Raw genomic sequence first — 16,370 nt, 5'->3', positions numbered from 1 at the left:
CTTGGCAGGAGCAGCACCCACTGTGTCCCGGGCCCCCCACCAGGTCCTGAGCGTCCCCAGCGCCCTCCCCTCAGGCCCCCAGCCCAGAATTCACCACAAACCCTACGCTCCCGCAGCCTCACTGCCGGGCCGGCTGCCTGCTCCGAGGCTCCCCCTGCTGGCCCCTGCCGGCGCTGCACCACGTGCACGCACTGCTACGTCACACCACATGGCTTTATTCACGAGGACCTTCTGCAACCCTCCAGGATTCACACGGGGCCCATCCCCCAGGGCCCCAGAGCCCGGCCTCTGATCTCTAGGCTTCCATTTCTGGGGCAATCCCAATGAACAACCCCTCCCCTCTTCTCTCCAGGAAGCTCCTGCATCTTCTCGGCGGCAGCTCCAGCGCGGGGGCGGCGGCGGGGAGGGGGTGGGGCGGTTTGCCAGGAGCTGCTGTTTCGCTTTCTACTGGCTGCTGTCCCTCTCTCGTTGGTACAGCCTCTGCTCCCGGATTGCTTGTTCTAACAAGGGGAGATTCATTCCTTCCACACAAGTCAGCACCCGGGCCTTCACCACGCAGTCTCCATCTGAAAGACACAGACACCAAGGCACAGGCAGTGTCAGCAACACACCCTGCAGATGCATTCCAGCCGCTTCCCCTCGACTTGTTGTCGGGCCTGGGTTTTGACAGAAGAGTCTGACAGGGCACAGGTGAGAAGGATGGTTTACAGGATGATGACCATTTGTCTACTCGGGCCTCAGAACTGCGGGCCCACCATGCACTACAGGCACGTGGCTGAAACTCAGGGGGTAGCCTGAAAATTCCACTCCGGCCCAGAGAGACGTAGCCTCTACTTCCCTCTTTTGTCATCTTAACTCCTGCCAGCTTCTCTGTAGCTCCCAAGTGCCCAGAGTTGAGGAGCAGTCTCAATCGCCACCCTAGTTCTCCATTTGTACCAGGGGAAGGGCCCCTTGGCTTCGTGGGGCTCACTGGCATTGGAAATTGGAGCAAAGAGAACCCCATATTTAATCAATCCAAGGGGAGAGTCTGGGCAAGTCATCCCACCCTGGCCAAGGGGCTGCGGGCGCTTCTAGCAGATGCTGTGGTGAGCTGATGGAAAGGTTTGTCAATGTTCAGGTGACACCAAATCGGAAGGACATCTGGGGTTCGCCCTTATAGGTTGTTGTGGGGTTTTTTTGCACTATGTTCTCTCTGCTCTCTGGGCACGTCAATGAATACATTCAGTGTTCTAGAACATTATGCCGTCCTCTTTTGATGCCGTTTTGAGATAGAGGCTCTCCCTGGTTAAAGTCTATGCCTAACTTTTCCTCTAGTCTAGGCCACTTTACTGATTTAACAGAGCCCGGGGGCAGAATTCAGAGAGCTGGACTGTGTAGATTCCAGGTTTCAACACAGAGAGATGAACTCATTTGAAACATGAGGTTGCCTGTGTGTCGTCAGCTTCTGTCGGCCCCAGCGCTGGACTGCAGGGGCTGCATGGCCTAGAGTGGGGTGGGGGGGAGGGCATGGGACAGTATGTGGATCTGTGGATGGATGTAGACTGTTGATTCTCATCACTCAGGCCTCTTCAGGAATAACTGGCTCATCTATACTAATCAGTCAAACAGGATATTTGCCTAAACTTCATTTGGCACTGAAAGGCCTAGACCTTTTCTTGTGACACATGTGGCCCTAAATGGTTTTCACAGAGCAGCTGCATGTGTTCAGGATGACACAGGGAAAGCAAGGACAAAATCAGAGTGCTCTAATTCGCAGTTAAAAATCTCAAAATAGAAGCATAGGTCAAATGTTTCCAAACTTCCTGTATGAAGATTTTCGTAGTATTGGACTTAATTTCACAGAACTTTCCTTACAATAATAATGCCTGTCAGCTCTTTCCTCCCCTCAGCCTGGGGAAACGTCCTCTTCGAGATACAGATAGTGGAACATGTTCCTTCCCGTGAATGAAGAAAAGTTATTAAAAATGGAAGTGAACTTTAGAAGTATGATTATCACAGGGACAAATTTGGCAATTCTGTTAGTCCATCTGCAAAAGGTCTGTGTAAATGGAATAAAAGAACGGCATTTGAAGAGTGCTGCAGGGGAGGAGAAAGGAGTTTATGAAGCCAGAGAAATAGTCATTTACGGGAATCTCTTCTTGCAAAGAAAAAGAACCTGCGGCAAAGGAGAAGGGCTGAGGGAATTCCCTGGTGGTCCAGTGGTTAGGACTCTGCGCTTTCACTGCCGAGGGTGTGGGTTCAATCCAGAATGCAGTGGGTTGAGGTGTGAGTCTGAGATAAGGAGGGGTGATGTGGAGAACAGATCTTCTTTTAGGAAGTTTGACTGTGGAGGGAGGAGGGTCACAGCTAGGTAGGGATAGAGCTGAACTTGACATTATTGTTGCTATTATTTTAATACAGAAGAGGCTTGAGCGCTTTATATGCTGGGAGGGAAGAACCAGTGGTAACAGGTTAAGGATTCAGCTGAGAAAGCAAAGCCCCTGCAGGAAGGCAGGCATGCATCACAGCACAGGGGCTGCACCGCAGGCAGGAGGGACCCTCCTCTCTCCCAGACTGGAGGAAAGGGGCTACTGATGGGTGTGGATGCATATAATTTTAGGAGAGGCTGCAGCTGTGGCCTCAATTTTACCTGGGATGTAGGAGGTGAGGTAATTTGCTGGAAGGGACGGGGAGGTGATGACGAAGGGGGTCCTGCGTGAATGCCTGAAACAGCTGTTGCGGGTCGGGGGAGGGGGGACCAGCCAGGACATGTGGAAGGAATTCTAGGCAGCGTGAAGGGCCCGGAAGAGATAAGAGACCTTGAAACCGTTGTGCTAGGAATCCCTGGAGCTTTGTGAACTTTCTCCATCAACAGTTGGGTGGGACCTGAGAGGGTGGGGATTGGGGTTTAATCAGGGAGGAATGATGGAAGACGAGTTGGAACTTCTGCCAGGAAAGTGGTTGAAATGATAGTGAGGTCAAGCTGGAGAGGAGAGAAGGTGGTCCCGATGGGTGACGAGGCAGGATACTGAGGGTGGAACCTAGTTTCAGGCAGCAGAGGGTCCGGGTAAGTCAGGCAGCAGTGGGGCGGAGGTGGCAGAACTGGTGCTGCAGGAGGAGCTGGCAGGATTTCCGCCCCACCTCTGGGTTCTGTAATGGGGCCTGGGAGGCTCCACATGGGAGGGCAGGAGGGGAACCGCTGCCTGGGGGGGAAAGCCAGGTTTCAGGCAAGTCCCAGAGAAGGGGGCTTGAAGGTTTGAGAGGACACAAGGAAGGCCTGTGAGGGCAGGAAGCAGTCAGGTGAACGGAAACCAGAACAGGTGGGATTTATGGTGAGAGCTCTGGGGCAGCTTCTTGCTGTAGGCGAGTAACCTTCAGCCTGGTATTCCACGCGGGCCCCTGGAGCAGAGCGGGGCCGAGGCTGTGTCCTCACATCTTAATCTCTGGACTGGAAGCCCTCGGCCCCGTGGGGTGTCCTGGCCAGCTGGTGTTGGCACATGGCTGGCATTTCTTCTCTTTCGTGTGCAAACATTTCAGAAAGGTGCCTTGAGGGGGCCTCTAGTCCATCCTCAGAACTGCCAACCTTGGCACGGGGCAGGATCCGTGTGTGGTTGACCTTTGTGTCCCCACAGGACTTCAGACCTGGCCAGGGGCCAGACAGGCCACTGCAGGTTGGAGGTCAGCGACGGCTGCCAAGCTCAGCCCACACTCTGCCCTCCCTCCTCACCGTCGTCTTTCTTTCCTTGTGCCAGTCTCGAATGACGAGCATGTAGTCTCAGAAATTAGAAACTGAGGGGAAACATTTTTTTTAAGGAAAAAAAACCCCTACACATTGTGATGAAAATAATGGTGAGTGGTAAACTTGCCAGAGCCTAGGAAGAATCCTGCTGGGTCTGAGGCTTGACTACTGAGGTTCCATGTTTTTTGTTTTTTGGCAAGAACACGTCAGAGCAGTACTGTCTGTGCTCTCCTGGTGCAGCACACCAGAGGTACACGATCGATCGGTCCGATTTTTGTAATGTTTGATCACCTGAGCTACAGTGTTCCCGGCAAGCTTCCACCTAATGATTTGAGCGGCCAGTGATAACGATCGTTGCCTGGATTTATTATTTCCTCGGGGCTTTTAACATGGTGACTTTAGAATTTAGTTGTTTCTCCTGCGTTTATTCACTGTGATTCTTCTCTAAAGAACGTTCCCTCCTCCAACCATTTGGTTTCCCTGAAATACAATCCGTTCAGAAAAAGGTAGGATAAACTCAAGGGAAGGAAGAGCAGGTTTAATGCAACCAGGAGGAAGCAATTAGCTAATTCCAGACCCAAGTTCTCCAATAAATGGCATTACAAAAAAGAAAAAAGGAAGACCAGAACCATTATAGAGACTTGGGATATGTAACCCAAAGGCAATGCACGGTCTTTGCCTCCTGCTTTTAAACTAACTTTTTGTAAAAAGCCATTTTGGGGCCGAGGAGGGGAATGAACACAGACAAGGTATGTACTAGAGTATATTAAGGAACAGCTATTCATTTTGTTGGGCGTGATTGTGATGTTAGAGATAGACATTGAGGTATTTATGGGTAAATGAAGTGATGTCAGATTTGCTCTAAAATACACCAGCAAAATAAGTAAGTAAATGCGGGCGATGATGACACAACAGTGGAATGTGGATCACTGCTGAATTTGGGCGACGGGGACATGGAGGCTCATTCTACTTTTGTGCTTGTTTGATTTGAAACCATTAAATTGAAAAAGTGATATGGGTTGAATTTGTAACGTTTTTTCCATTTTTCTTCCCACAAATAATTCTAAATGTCTTCTCCAGGTCCCACCCTGGTCCTGGCCTGATGTCCCACCTTAGTATCAACCCCTCTCTGTATCTGCAATCAGACCTTTGAGTTACAGATACTGGGCAGTTGGCTCCTGAGAGCTCCCAGGACTCCCTGTAGGGGCCAGGAGTGCAGGAGGGAGTCTCAGGTGAAGTGGGCTGCAGTCAAAGTGGAAATGATTTATTCAAGGCCCTTTGTACCCATTTCCACCCCTCCTCCTGATACTTCTCTCAAATCAATGATGAAGCCGGGGACTCTGAGCTCAAAGGCTTAAGCCTGAATAAAGATTAACTTTTATTAAATCAAACGTAATTAAAGTAAGCCCCGTTTACTTTTTTTCTAGTGCATTTCATCCAGAGTTAAAAACCACTGCAACTTTTAGAAGGTAAGTTGGGAGTGTAAATCAAGAAACATAGATGTTCATATCCTTCAATGTAGCAATTCCACTCTCAGGAAACTACCCGAAAGAAATCATCAGCAAGTGGACAAAGTTTGGGAATAGTTAAAGGCTATTAGCCACAGCATTTTTAATATATATCTAGATAGATTGTTTAAACTGTTTTTTCCCTCTGGCTATAAAGCAATACATTTTCATTGTCAAATAATAAAAGTATAAGGAATCCCACAGCCCCACCACCCAGAAATAATTACTATTAACGTTTTGGTAAATAATATTTCAAACTTTTATGTGTATAAAAAATGTCTAGGGCTTCCCTGCTGGCGCAGTGGTTGGGAGTCTGCCTGCCGATGCAGGGGACGCGGGTTCGTGCCCCGGTCCGGGAAGATCCCACATGCAGCGGAGCGGCTGGGCCCGTGAGCCATGGCCGCTGAGCCTGCGCGTCCGGAGCCTGTGCTCCGCAACGGGAGAGGCCACAACAGTGAGAGGCCCGCGTACCGCAAAAAAAAAAAGTCTGTTTAACAAAAATGAGATCATATGATACATTACTGTTTTGTAAACTGCTTTTTCTCAGTAAAATACTACGAACATCTTTTCATGTCAACTGATATAAATTTACAACACCGTTTTTGGTGGCTGTATAATATTCTCCTGGCTGAATATCTCATAGTTTCTTTAACCAATTAATGTACAGTGTACTTATAAGAGCAAAAAATGGAAACAATACAAATGTCTAACGCTTGTGTGAATTAGTGCACACATCTAATCTGTAAAATATTATATAGCCATTAAATACTATATCTAGAAAAAATTTTCAAGACATGGGGGAATGCTTATGATATAATGTTAGATTAAAATAACCAGATACAACATGTTATAGTTACATAAAGCACGTGAAGGAAAATGGCACAGGGACAGCCAGAGAGGGAAGCAAAGAATACAAGTACCTAGGTTTTAAAGGGCAAGCTTCAACCCTTGATGCCATAGAGATCCTCCCAGGTTGCTTCTGTTCCTTCCCTTGTGTTTTATTTCTCTTACCCTGACTTCCTGGCCTGTTACTCCAGCCCCATCCTCTCTGAGCCGTAGTTTTCTCATCTATGGAATAGCCATAAGATGACTCATTAAGGGCTGGTGAGCAGATTCGAAAAGATTTAAGCAAACCTCCTAGTACCAGGCCTGGCATGTTGTAGGCCTTCAGAAATTAATGATTTCTCTCCCCGCTTTCTCGCTTCCCTACGGCAGGTCCACCTCAAGCCCAATCACGTCTCTTTCCTATGAGTCCCTATAACTTGTGGGCTGATTTGGAAGGAATGTTAACCCCAATGAGGGACCCCTGCTGGGTCAGAAACCAAGCCCAGGCACCCAAAAGACTGCCCCACTCAGGACCCAGAGTGAAAAAGGGTGTGTGAAGCCAAGGCTTACCCTTCTGGTGCTCCAGCTCCCCAAGGACCATGTAGAGGGAGCCCACCTGGGCTTGGAACGGTTCCACCAACTTGGTACAGACGAGGATTGGGTGCTGGTCAGATCTGTGCTGAGCCATCAGGGTCACTCGGGACTTTGTCATGTCGTAGCTGTACAACCTGGAGGTCAGGTAAGTGTGATCATTTCCATCCATAGACAGAACCAACCCAAAGTTCTAAACATTCTGGGAGGCCAATACATCCATGGGAAAATGTTCAGCCTCACTCGGATCAGAGAAATTAAAGTGGCAGCAACAGAAAAGGTTAATTAGGTCTACATAACTGAGGTATAAATTACATGCATTAAAAGGGACCTGTTCATTGACTGTTGACAGAAGTATACACTGTGTAACCAGCACCCCCATCAAGCTTTGGTACATTTCCATCACCCCCAAAAGTCCCCTTGTGCCCCTCTGAACTCAGTCTCCCCACCTCCCACCCAAGGCAACCACTGATCTGCTCTTGGTCTCCACAGGTGAGTTTTCCTACCCAAGCACCTCATGTAAATGGAATCCTGACAGCATGAATTCTTCTGTGTCTAGCCTCTTTCACTCAGCATAATGCTGTTGGGTAAATCAGTAGTTTGTTCCTTTTTATTGCTTGGTAGCACTCAGTTGAATGGATCAATAAATTATTATTATCCCCACCAGCTGATCTGGTTTGCTTACGGACTTGTGCTGACATATGTTTTCATTTCTCGTGGGGAAATACCCAAGTGGGATTTCTGGGTCATGTGGTCAATCTGTCTGTTTAAAGGAAACTGGCAAATTGTTTTCCAAAGTGGTTGTGCCACTTTCCTTTCCCCCCAGCAACATATGAGGGTTCTAGTCATTCCAAATCCTTGTCAGCACAGGATACGGTCAGTCTTTTTAATTTTAACCACTCTAGTGGGCATGAAATACCGTACCATTGTGGTTTTAACTTGCATTTCCCTAATGACACATGATGTTGAACAAATTTTCATGTGTTTATCTGCCCTCTGTATATCTTCCTTGGCAGTGTCTTGTTTAAATCTTTTACCCATTTAAAAATTAAGTTCTTTGTCTTCTTATTGGGTTATATGGGTTCTTTGTTTATTCTAGGTACAAATCATTTGTTGAATATAGATAATATACACACACATGTTCACTTATTTTTTACCAGTTAGTGGCTTACCTTTTAATCTTCTTAATGGTAGCTTTTGATGAGAAGCTTTTAATTTTGTTGAAGTCCAATTTATTCATTATTTTTCTTTTATGGTTTTTGTTTTGGTTTGTTTTGAATATTTATTTATTTATTTGGCTGCGCCAGGTCTTAGTTGCGGCCTGCAGGATCTAGTTCCCTGACCAGGGGTCGGACCTGGGCCCCCTGCATTGGGAGCTCTGAGTCTTACCCACTGAACCACCAGGGAAGTCCCTATGGTTTTTGTTTTCTGAGTCTAAGAAATCTTTGCCTATCTCAAGGTGTATGTGAAGGTTTTCTCCTGTTTTCTTCTAAAGATTTTATAGTTTTAGCTTGTTCATTTATGATCCAGTCAGAATGATTTTTTTTTTTTGGTATGCTGTGGGGTAGGGATCAGGTGTTTTTTTACCCCCATAAAAATATCCAGTAGTTCCAGCACCATTTGTTGAAATGACTATACTTTCCCCACTCAATTAAATTGATGTCTTTGTTGAAAATCAATTGCTTCTGGTTAAATAAATAGATGTGGTTAAATAAATTATGGTATGTCTATGCAATGAAATAAAATGGATCTATTTAAAGTGATGATATAGATTTACATATTTGGCATGGAACTAGGTCTACCATACACAGTTAAGTATGGTACAATATAGTAATATAATAGGATCTCATCTAGCTTAAAATATTTATACATGTATGTATATATATATATGTCTCCAAGATGGTCCCCAATGATTCTTATCTCCTGGCATCCGTATCCCTGTGTAGTCCCTACCACCCTGACTAGCGCTGACCTGTGTAACCAATAAAACATTGCAGAGATGACCTAGAGTGATTTCTGAGGTTAGGTCATTGACATTGTAGCTTTCTCTTTGCCCTCTCTGTTGAGTCACTCCTGGGGAAAGCCAGCTGCCATGTTATCAAGACTCTCAAGCAGCCATATAGAAAAATCCGTATTGAGGAAGTGAGCCTTCTTGACAACAGGCAGCACAAAATTGCCAAACATGTGAATGAGTCATCGTAGAATCAGACCCTCCAGGTCCACGCCAGCCTTCAGATGCTGGCAGCCCTGGCTAACATCTCGACTGCAACCTTCAAAGTCAATCTGAGACAGAACCACCCAGCGAAGCCACTCCCACATTCCTGACACTCAGTAAGTATGAAAAAATAAGCATTTATTGTTATTTTAAGCCACTTAATTTTGGGGTGATTTGTTACATAGCAATATGTGACTAACACAGTATATATGTACATACACGTATCGTGTATATACACACCCACCCACATATACACACAACCACACATGAAAAAGCAAGTAGTCACCAAAAGGTTAGTGGTGGGTGGTTGTCCACACAGTGGAATTACAGGTGATTTTTACTTGCTTTCTTTTTTTTTTTTTTTTTGCTGTACGCGGGCTTCCCACTGCTGTGGCCTCTCCCGTCGTGGAGCACAGGCTCCGGACGCGCAGGCTCAGCGGCCGTGGCTCACGGGCCCAGCCGCTCCGTGGCATGTGGGATCTTCCTGGACCGGGGCACGAACCCGTGTCCCTTGCATCGGCAGGCGGACTCTCAACCACTGCGCCACCAGGGAATCCCTTTACTTGCTTTCTTTACACCCTTACGGATTGTCTACATTTTTTACAATGAATATGTATTAATTTTTTAGCATTTAAAAATTATTAGGGACTTCCCTGGTGGCGCAATGGTTAAGAATCCGCATGCCAATGCAAGGGACATGGGTTCGATCCCCAGTCCGGGAAGATCTCATATCCCGCGGAGCAACTAAGCCCCTGCGCCACCAATTACTGAGCCTGTACTCTAGAGCCCGCGAGCCACAACTACTGAAGCCTGCGCGCCTAGAGCCCATGCTCCGCAACAAGAGAAGTCACCGCAATGAGAAGCCCGCACACTGCAACTAAGAGTAGCCCCCGCTCGCCGCAACTAGAGTAAGCCCGCACGCAGTAACGAAGACGCAATAAATAAAAATAAATAAATAAATTTATTTTAAAAAACAAAAATAATTAGATAAAAGTGTGACTATTTTAATTTTTAAAATAATTTTTAAAATATATAATAATAAATAATTTAAAATGTAAAAATAAGTGATTTGTTAGTAATTAAAAATATGTACTTTAGGGGACTTCCCTGGTGGTGCAGTGGTTGGGAGTCTGCCTGCCGGTGCAGGGGACACGGGTTCCAACCCTGGTCCGGGAGGATCCCACATGCTGCAGAGTGGCTGGGCCCGTGCACCACGGTGGCTGATCCTGGGCAGCCGCGGGCCACAGCTGCTGAGCCTGCGCGCCACAACTGCTGGGGCCCGTGTGCCTGGAGCCCGTGCTCCGAACGGGAGAGGCCACCGCAGTGAGGGGCCAGTGCACCGCAGCAAGGAGTGGCCCTGGCTCGACGCGGCTTGGGGGAGCCCGCGTGCAGCGGCGAGGACCCAACGCAGCCAAAAATAAATAAATAAAATAAATTTATAAAAAAATATATATATACTTTAAAAATAATTTTTAAAATATTATAATTTTTTAAAAAGACTTTTAATTTTTTTTAAACATCCCCCCCACCATGTGAAAAAAACATTCTCACCTGCCAAACGTTCTCAGTGTGTCCCCATCAGGAACTTGGCCGGCACTGACCTCCCAGGGGAAGTAATAGATCCCAGGTTTGGGCAGCATCATTGCTCCTGTAACCAAATAGTTGAGATGGATTTTTGAAGATTCCTGACAAACCAAGCCAACCACAAGATGGAGATTAACAGACACGAGACCAGCAACAACTGAAAAGGTAGTTCCAGGGGATGATGTTTTAAAATTTAAAAAGATTTTTTGATAGGTTTATGCGTTCACATATTTAAAAAAAAAAACCAATACACAAAAGATCTCTGTGGAAAGTGTATGATTCCCACTCTAACTCCCATGCGGCCCGTTCCCTCCCCAAGCCCCTAAACCTGGGATCGGTAAAAAGGCAGACAGTGACATATGACCTCTGTCACAACTACCAAACTCTGCCATTACAGTATGAAAACTCGCAAAGACGATAAATAACGAATGCGTGTACCTTATTTCCTTCCAACTTTATTGACAGAAACATGTCGTGAGTTGTCTTGGCCTTTGCTGCTGTTTGCCAAGCCCTGCCCTGAGGGGACCATTTCCATCAATTTGTATTTAGCTTTTCATTATGCAAATAAGGACAGATATGCATATATATTTATTTCCCTTCTGTACTATAGTATACATACTGTTCTTGATTTTCTTTCACTTAATATATTTTGACACTTTCATAGTTGTATATAAAGGGAGTCTTCACGTTTTTTAAATAAACTTTTTATTGGAGAATGGTTTTCATTTATTTTTTTAAATAAACCTGTAAAGATGGTACAGAGAATTCCTATAAACATCACACCCAGTTTTCCCTATAATTAACATCTTACATTAGTATGACACATTTGTCACAATTAATCAGCCCGTATCAATATGGTACTATTAACTCAACTCCATACTTTATTTGGATTTCACTGGTTTTTCCCTAATGTCCCTTTCCTGTTCCAGAGTCCCCTCCAGAATCCCACATAACATTTTCTTTTTTTAAAAATAAATTTTATTTGTTTATCTTATTTTTGGCTGCGTTGGGTCTTCGTTGCTGCACGCGGGCTTTCTCTAGTTGCGGCGAGCGGGGTCTACTCTTCGTTGCGGTGCGCGGGCTTCTCATTGCAGTGGCTTCTCTTGTTACAGAGCACGGGCTCTAGGCGCACAGGCTTCAGTATTTGTGGCACGCAGGCTCAGTAGTTGTGGCTCTCGGGCTCTTAAAGCGCAGGCTTAGTTGTTGTGGCCCACGGGCTTAGTTGCTCCGCGACATGTGGGATCTTCCTGGACCAGGGCTCGAACCCATGTCCCCTGCATTGGCAGGCAGATTCTTAACCACTGCGCCAGCAGGGAAGTCCTAGAATCGTTTTTAAAGTAATTTTTCTACTCTCACCACGTATAAGCTAAGCTATAAGTAACTATATCATTAAATTTATTTTTTTTAAATTACCATGCAGTAGCATTTGACTCTTTGTGGGGTTAGGGTTGGGGGAGATACTCTTTTGTAAATTTTAACCTCAATTTTTTCTTCAGACAAAAGCTGCTATGTGTTTGTTAAGACACTTCTGTTAAATAAGCACAGCTGGCTCCATAAATCATTATCCATACATTATCACACACTCAAGAAAGTTTCTGAGAAGACATATCAGGACAGGCTTCTCTTGTGGGTCAACTGGATTTCAAATACTCTCTCTAGGAGTCTGAGTAATGGTACAACCTGTACTTCAAGCCTTGCCCTTTTCATTCCCCAAGGCAAAATATTCTAGGAGAAAAAAATCCCTGGTATGAAGAAGAGAAATAGGCTTCTTTTTAACAACTGGGAAGTTTGAAAATACTGTACAGGAAGGATGGTGAACCAATCTGACTGCTGCTTTCATCTTTTCTGAAGAAACTGTCAAGATTGCTGTAGTGGGATTGAAGGTCAGAGAAGTAACACTTATAACTAAGTTCATCATAGCTTTTATCGGCTTTGGGTTTGTTTCTTGGGGACAAGAAACTTGATGGTATATGTTTACCACCCCAGAATTAGAATAGGTTACTGGTTTATCATAAAAGGATATAATTCAGGAACAGCCAGAGAGAAGAGGTGCATAGAACACGGTAGGTGGGGAGGGGTGTGGAGCTTCCATGCCCTCTCTGAGCTTTGCCACTTTCCCAGCCCCTCCCTGTGTTCACCAACCCAGAAGCCATTCATCATTGTGTTTAAAGTTACAAGTCTTTGTTAGTCTATATTATACAATGAATCTCCAACATTAAAACTCGAGTGATGCCACATGATTTGACCTATGGCCTCAAAAGATTCTATCACCTGGGCATTATTTCCAATTTTAAGTGTAATCTCAACTAAATGAATTTTACAGTAACCAAATAAAATGATTATTTTACTATGCCTTTAAAAGTTTTGCAATCACCAGAGTAAAAATGAATTCAGGGAAGAATCACCACTGGATGCAAAAAGTACTGGGTAAAAGTTTGATGAAGAACCGGCATATTTACATGGTCTCAACAGTATCTCCCCCACCGATTACTTATTAATTACAAAGGAAAAAATGGTCCACTTCACAGTGAAGAAAAGTAGCAAATACAGCCTTCATGTGCCTTCTGCATGTGATGCACTAAGAAGGACACATTGTTTCTGTGATATTCCTGTAAAAAAAAAAAGTACAATCTGAATCTAATCACCAAGAAATATCACACAAATCTGAATTGAGAGACATTCTACACAGCAACTGGTTTATATGCTCTAAAAGTGTCAAAATCACAGAAGATAAAGAAATTACTCCAGTTAAAGGAGGCGAAAGTGATAGGACAACTGTTATGGGTGGAACTGTGTCCCCGCAAAAAGAGATGTTGAAGTCCTAACCCCCAAGGACCTCAGAATGTGACCTTATTTAGAAAGAGGGTCTTACAGAGGTAACCAAGTTAAAATGAGGTCATTACGGAGGGCCTAATCCAATATAACTAGTGCCCTTATAAAAAGGGGAAAGTTTGGACAGAGACAGACATGCACAAAGGGAGGAGGCCAGGTGAAGGTGAAGGCAGAGATTGGGGTGATATGTATACAAGCCAAGGAAGGCCAAAGATTGCCAGCAAACTATCAGAAGCTAAGAGAGAGGCACAGAGCACATCTCACTCACAGCCTCAGAAGGAAGCAACTCTGCCGATGCCTTGATTGTGGACTTCTGGCCTCCAGAACTGTGAGACAACAAATTTCTGTTGTTTAAGCCACCTGGTCTGTGGTACTTTGTTATGGTAGTTCCAGAAAATTTATACAACTAAATATAATTCATGATCCTGGATTGGACCTTGGCTGGGAGAAAAACTTGTGATAAAGGACTTCATTGGACAATTGTAAATCCACAGAAAGGTCTGTAGATTAGGTAATAGTATTGTATCAACGTTAAGTTTCCTTAATTTGATAACTGCTGTTCTCCTGTTCTCTTTGTCCATTTAGGTGGGTCCTTGGGAGGGAGAGGAAGTAGACACAGGAGGACGATGTTTTAACCAGAACCAAGTCCCATGGCTTTAATACCACCTCCAAGCCACCCTTCTCCATCCCTGATCTGCTCAAGCCCAGGAGTCATTCTTTGTTTTTGTTTTGTTTTTTCCAGGAGTCATTCTTGATGTGTCCCTTTCTCTCATGGTTGCATCCAATCCATCACAAATTTCTGTCAGTTCTACCTCAAAATACATATTGAATCTATCCACTTTCCTCCATCTCCATGGTCACCACTCCATCCAGGCCTTCACCACCTTTATAACTGGTCTGTTTCCACTCTTTTCCTTCTACAGTCCATTCTCTTCATAACAACCAGGGTGATATTTTATTGTATTTTTTAAATAAATTTATTTTTTATTTATTTAGTTTTGGCTGCGTTGGGTCTTTGTTGCTGCACACAGGCTGTCTCTAGTTGTGGCGAGCGGGGGCTACTCTTTGTTGCAGTGTGTGGTCTTCTCATTACGGTGGCTTCTCTTGTGTGGAGCATGGGCTCTAGGCACTTGGGCTCAGTAGTTGTGGCTCACAGGCTCTAGAGCACAGGCTCAGTAGTTGTGGCGCACGGGCTTTGTTGCTCCGAAGCATGTGGGATCTTCCTGGACCAGGGATCAAACCGTGTCCCCTGCATTAGCAGGTGGATTCTTAACCACTGTGCCACCAGGGAAGTCCCCAGAGTGATATTTTAAAATAGAAAACATGCCACAGGAGTATTTTTTCCTAAAGCCTCAAGCCTGAATCTTATAAAGCCTCTAGATCTAACCAACAGCTTATAGAAAATACAGAAATAGAGGAACGTGTTAAAGATATCACAGAGAGGGAAATTGTGGGCAAGTCACACGAAAAACAACCTAGTTTTTTCAATAAATAAATCGGAGAAAAAAATCAATGTCTAGTGGAAACCTATACATTAAAAGAAGCATAAGATTCTTATCAACCAACTGCAATGTGTAGACCTTGTTTGGACCCTGATTTGAACGAACCAACTGCAGACAATTTTTTACAAAGCAATCAGAGAAATCTGAATACTGATTGGATCTGTTGAGGAAGGAGATAGATGGGCCCCTGCGCCGGACAGCTGGGGTTTGTCAAGTGGAGTAAAACTGAATCTTTGTTCTCACCCAGACACTCCAAGAAGAAAGCTAGTGGCAGAAGCTGAGCTCTGCTGAAGTAAAGAAATAAGATGACCACTCCTGAGGTCAAGGAAAACTTCCCTGTCTGCACATGTGCAGGAAGGCTCCTTGGGATTCAAAAAGGGAAGGGGTGGCGCAGTGGTTGAGAGTCCGCCTGCCGATGCGGGGGAAGCGGGTTCGTGCCCCGGTCCGGAAAGATCCCACATGCCGCGGAGCGGCTGGGCCCGTGAGCCATGGCCGCTGAGCCTGCGCGTCCGGAGCCTGTTCTCCGCAACGGGAGAGGCCACAAACAGTGAGAGGCTCACGCAAAAAAAAAAATTGATGCGTCAGTTTTACAAACAAGTTTTTTTAAAACTATTAACACTATTAAAAGTGTATAGTTTTAAAACGGGATTAGTATGTTGTTTAAAGTTACAAAGGTAAATGAGAGATAAAGGAGATGGGTAGCGTGCCACACCTTCGTTACCATGGCATGAGGTCAAAAGGTAACAAAAATGAGCAAATCAAGAAATAGCTTGGAAGAATTTTACTTCGATGTTCTTTAGGAAACAAAACTAGAAACAATTTATTATGGTTAAAGTGGCTGCCTCTGAGGATGGGGAACTTCTGCTTTTCATTACAAATCCTCTTATACTAGCTTTTTTCAACGTGTGCTTTTTACTACTTTGATGACGATAATTGAGAAAACAAAAAAGTCTCCTTTCAAAGATCTCTAAGCACTCTTAAGTCCAAACTCACCCCATAAACAGGGGGGAGCGCCCCCAATTCCACACTCAGCTCCCCGCGGCCCACGCCTCTGGCAGCAAAGATGCCGTTATCTTAACAAACGATAGTTGGAGCCTCTCCCCGGTGCGACCCTTGTTCCCGTCCATTTTTTCTCCAATCTTGGAAGGTTTTGGGAAACGCTACGACCTCCCCGATAACTCCGACAAGCACGAGGGTTCCCCGCCCCAAGCCTTGAGTTTCCTCCCCCATCTCATTCCCGGGGATGCCTTGGCGCGCGGACCCGGAAGCGGCGGGGCGGCCGCGTCCCGAGGCTCAGGCGCAGTCCTCCTCGGCCTCGTAGACCCGCCCCTTCCCAACCACTCGCGAACCTTTCTGGGCCTCCTGGCGTTGGGTTCCCTCTTTCCGCCCAGCGTGGCCACGTGACGAGGGAGGGGCGGGTTGCGGAGAACGCTTCGCTTTCCCCCCGGGGCAATTTCTTGACCTTCTTCCAGGGTCTCCTAGCTGGGCGCCGCTCAAGGGCTCCCCTGGCCGAAAGCAGGGCACCCGCCCGCCCCGGCGCCGCCTCCGCCTCGGCCGCGCTCTGTCACGCGCGGAGGGGCCGCGGTGAAGGAGAA

The 16,370-nt window shown here is 45.7% G+C and overlaps 1 protein-coding gene across 1 annotated transcript; it reads right to left on the bottom strand.

The window, feature by feature from the left end:
• Positions 1-195: 195 nt before the first annotated feature.
• Positions 196-16,258, bottom strand: TEN1 (TEN1 subunit of CST complex). The gene is made up of 4 exons (XM_004275493.4): positions 16,125-16,258; positions 10,409-10,505; positions 6,622-6,779; positions 196-566 (listed from the first exon to the last, which is right to left on the bottom strand). Exons 2-4 carry the CDS (start codon positions 10,498-10,500, stop codon positions 445-447), a joined length of 372 nt encoding a protein of 123 aa, XP_004275541.1. The 5' UTR covers positions 10,501-10,505; positions 16,125-16,258; the 3' UTR covers positions 196-444.
• Positions 16,259-16,370: the final 112 nt, after the last annotated feature.

This window comes from Orcinus orca, chromosome 19 (assembly GCF_937001465.1).
Source record: "Orcinus orca chromosome 19, mOrcOrc1.1, whole genome shotgun sequence".
Taxonomy (NCBI): Eukaryota; Metazoa; Chordata; class Mammalia; order Artiodactyla; family Delphinidae; genus Orcinus; species Orcinus orca.
Note: the sequence above shows the minus strand (reverse complement) of the source record. Positions and strands in the feature narration are given on the sequence as shown.

Bases quoted from the DNA above. Each gene is read 5' to 3' on its own strand.
- TEN1 (XM_004275493.4), bottom strand. From the start codon at position 10,500: ATGATGCTGCCCAAACCTGGGATCTATTACTTCCCCTGGGAGGTCAGT. The intron at 6,780-10,408 runs GTGAGAATGTTT...CCTGACCTCCAG, and splicing joins ACACTGAGAACGTTTGGCAG to GTTGTACAGCTACGACATGA. The intron at 567-6,621 runs GTAAGCCTTGGC...TGTGTCTTTCAG, and splicing joins GGAGCTGGAGCACCAGAAGG to ATGGAGACTGCGTGGTGAAG.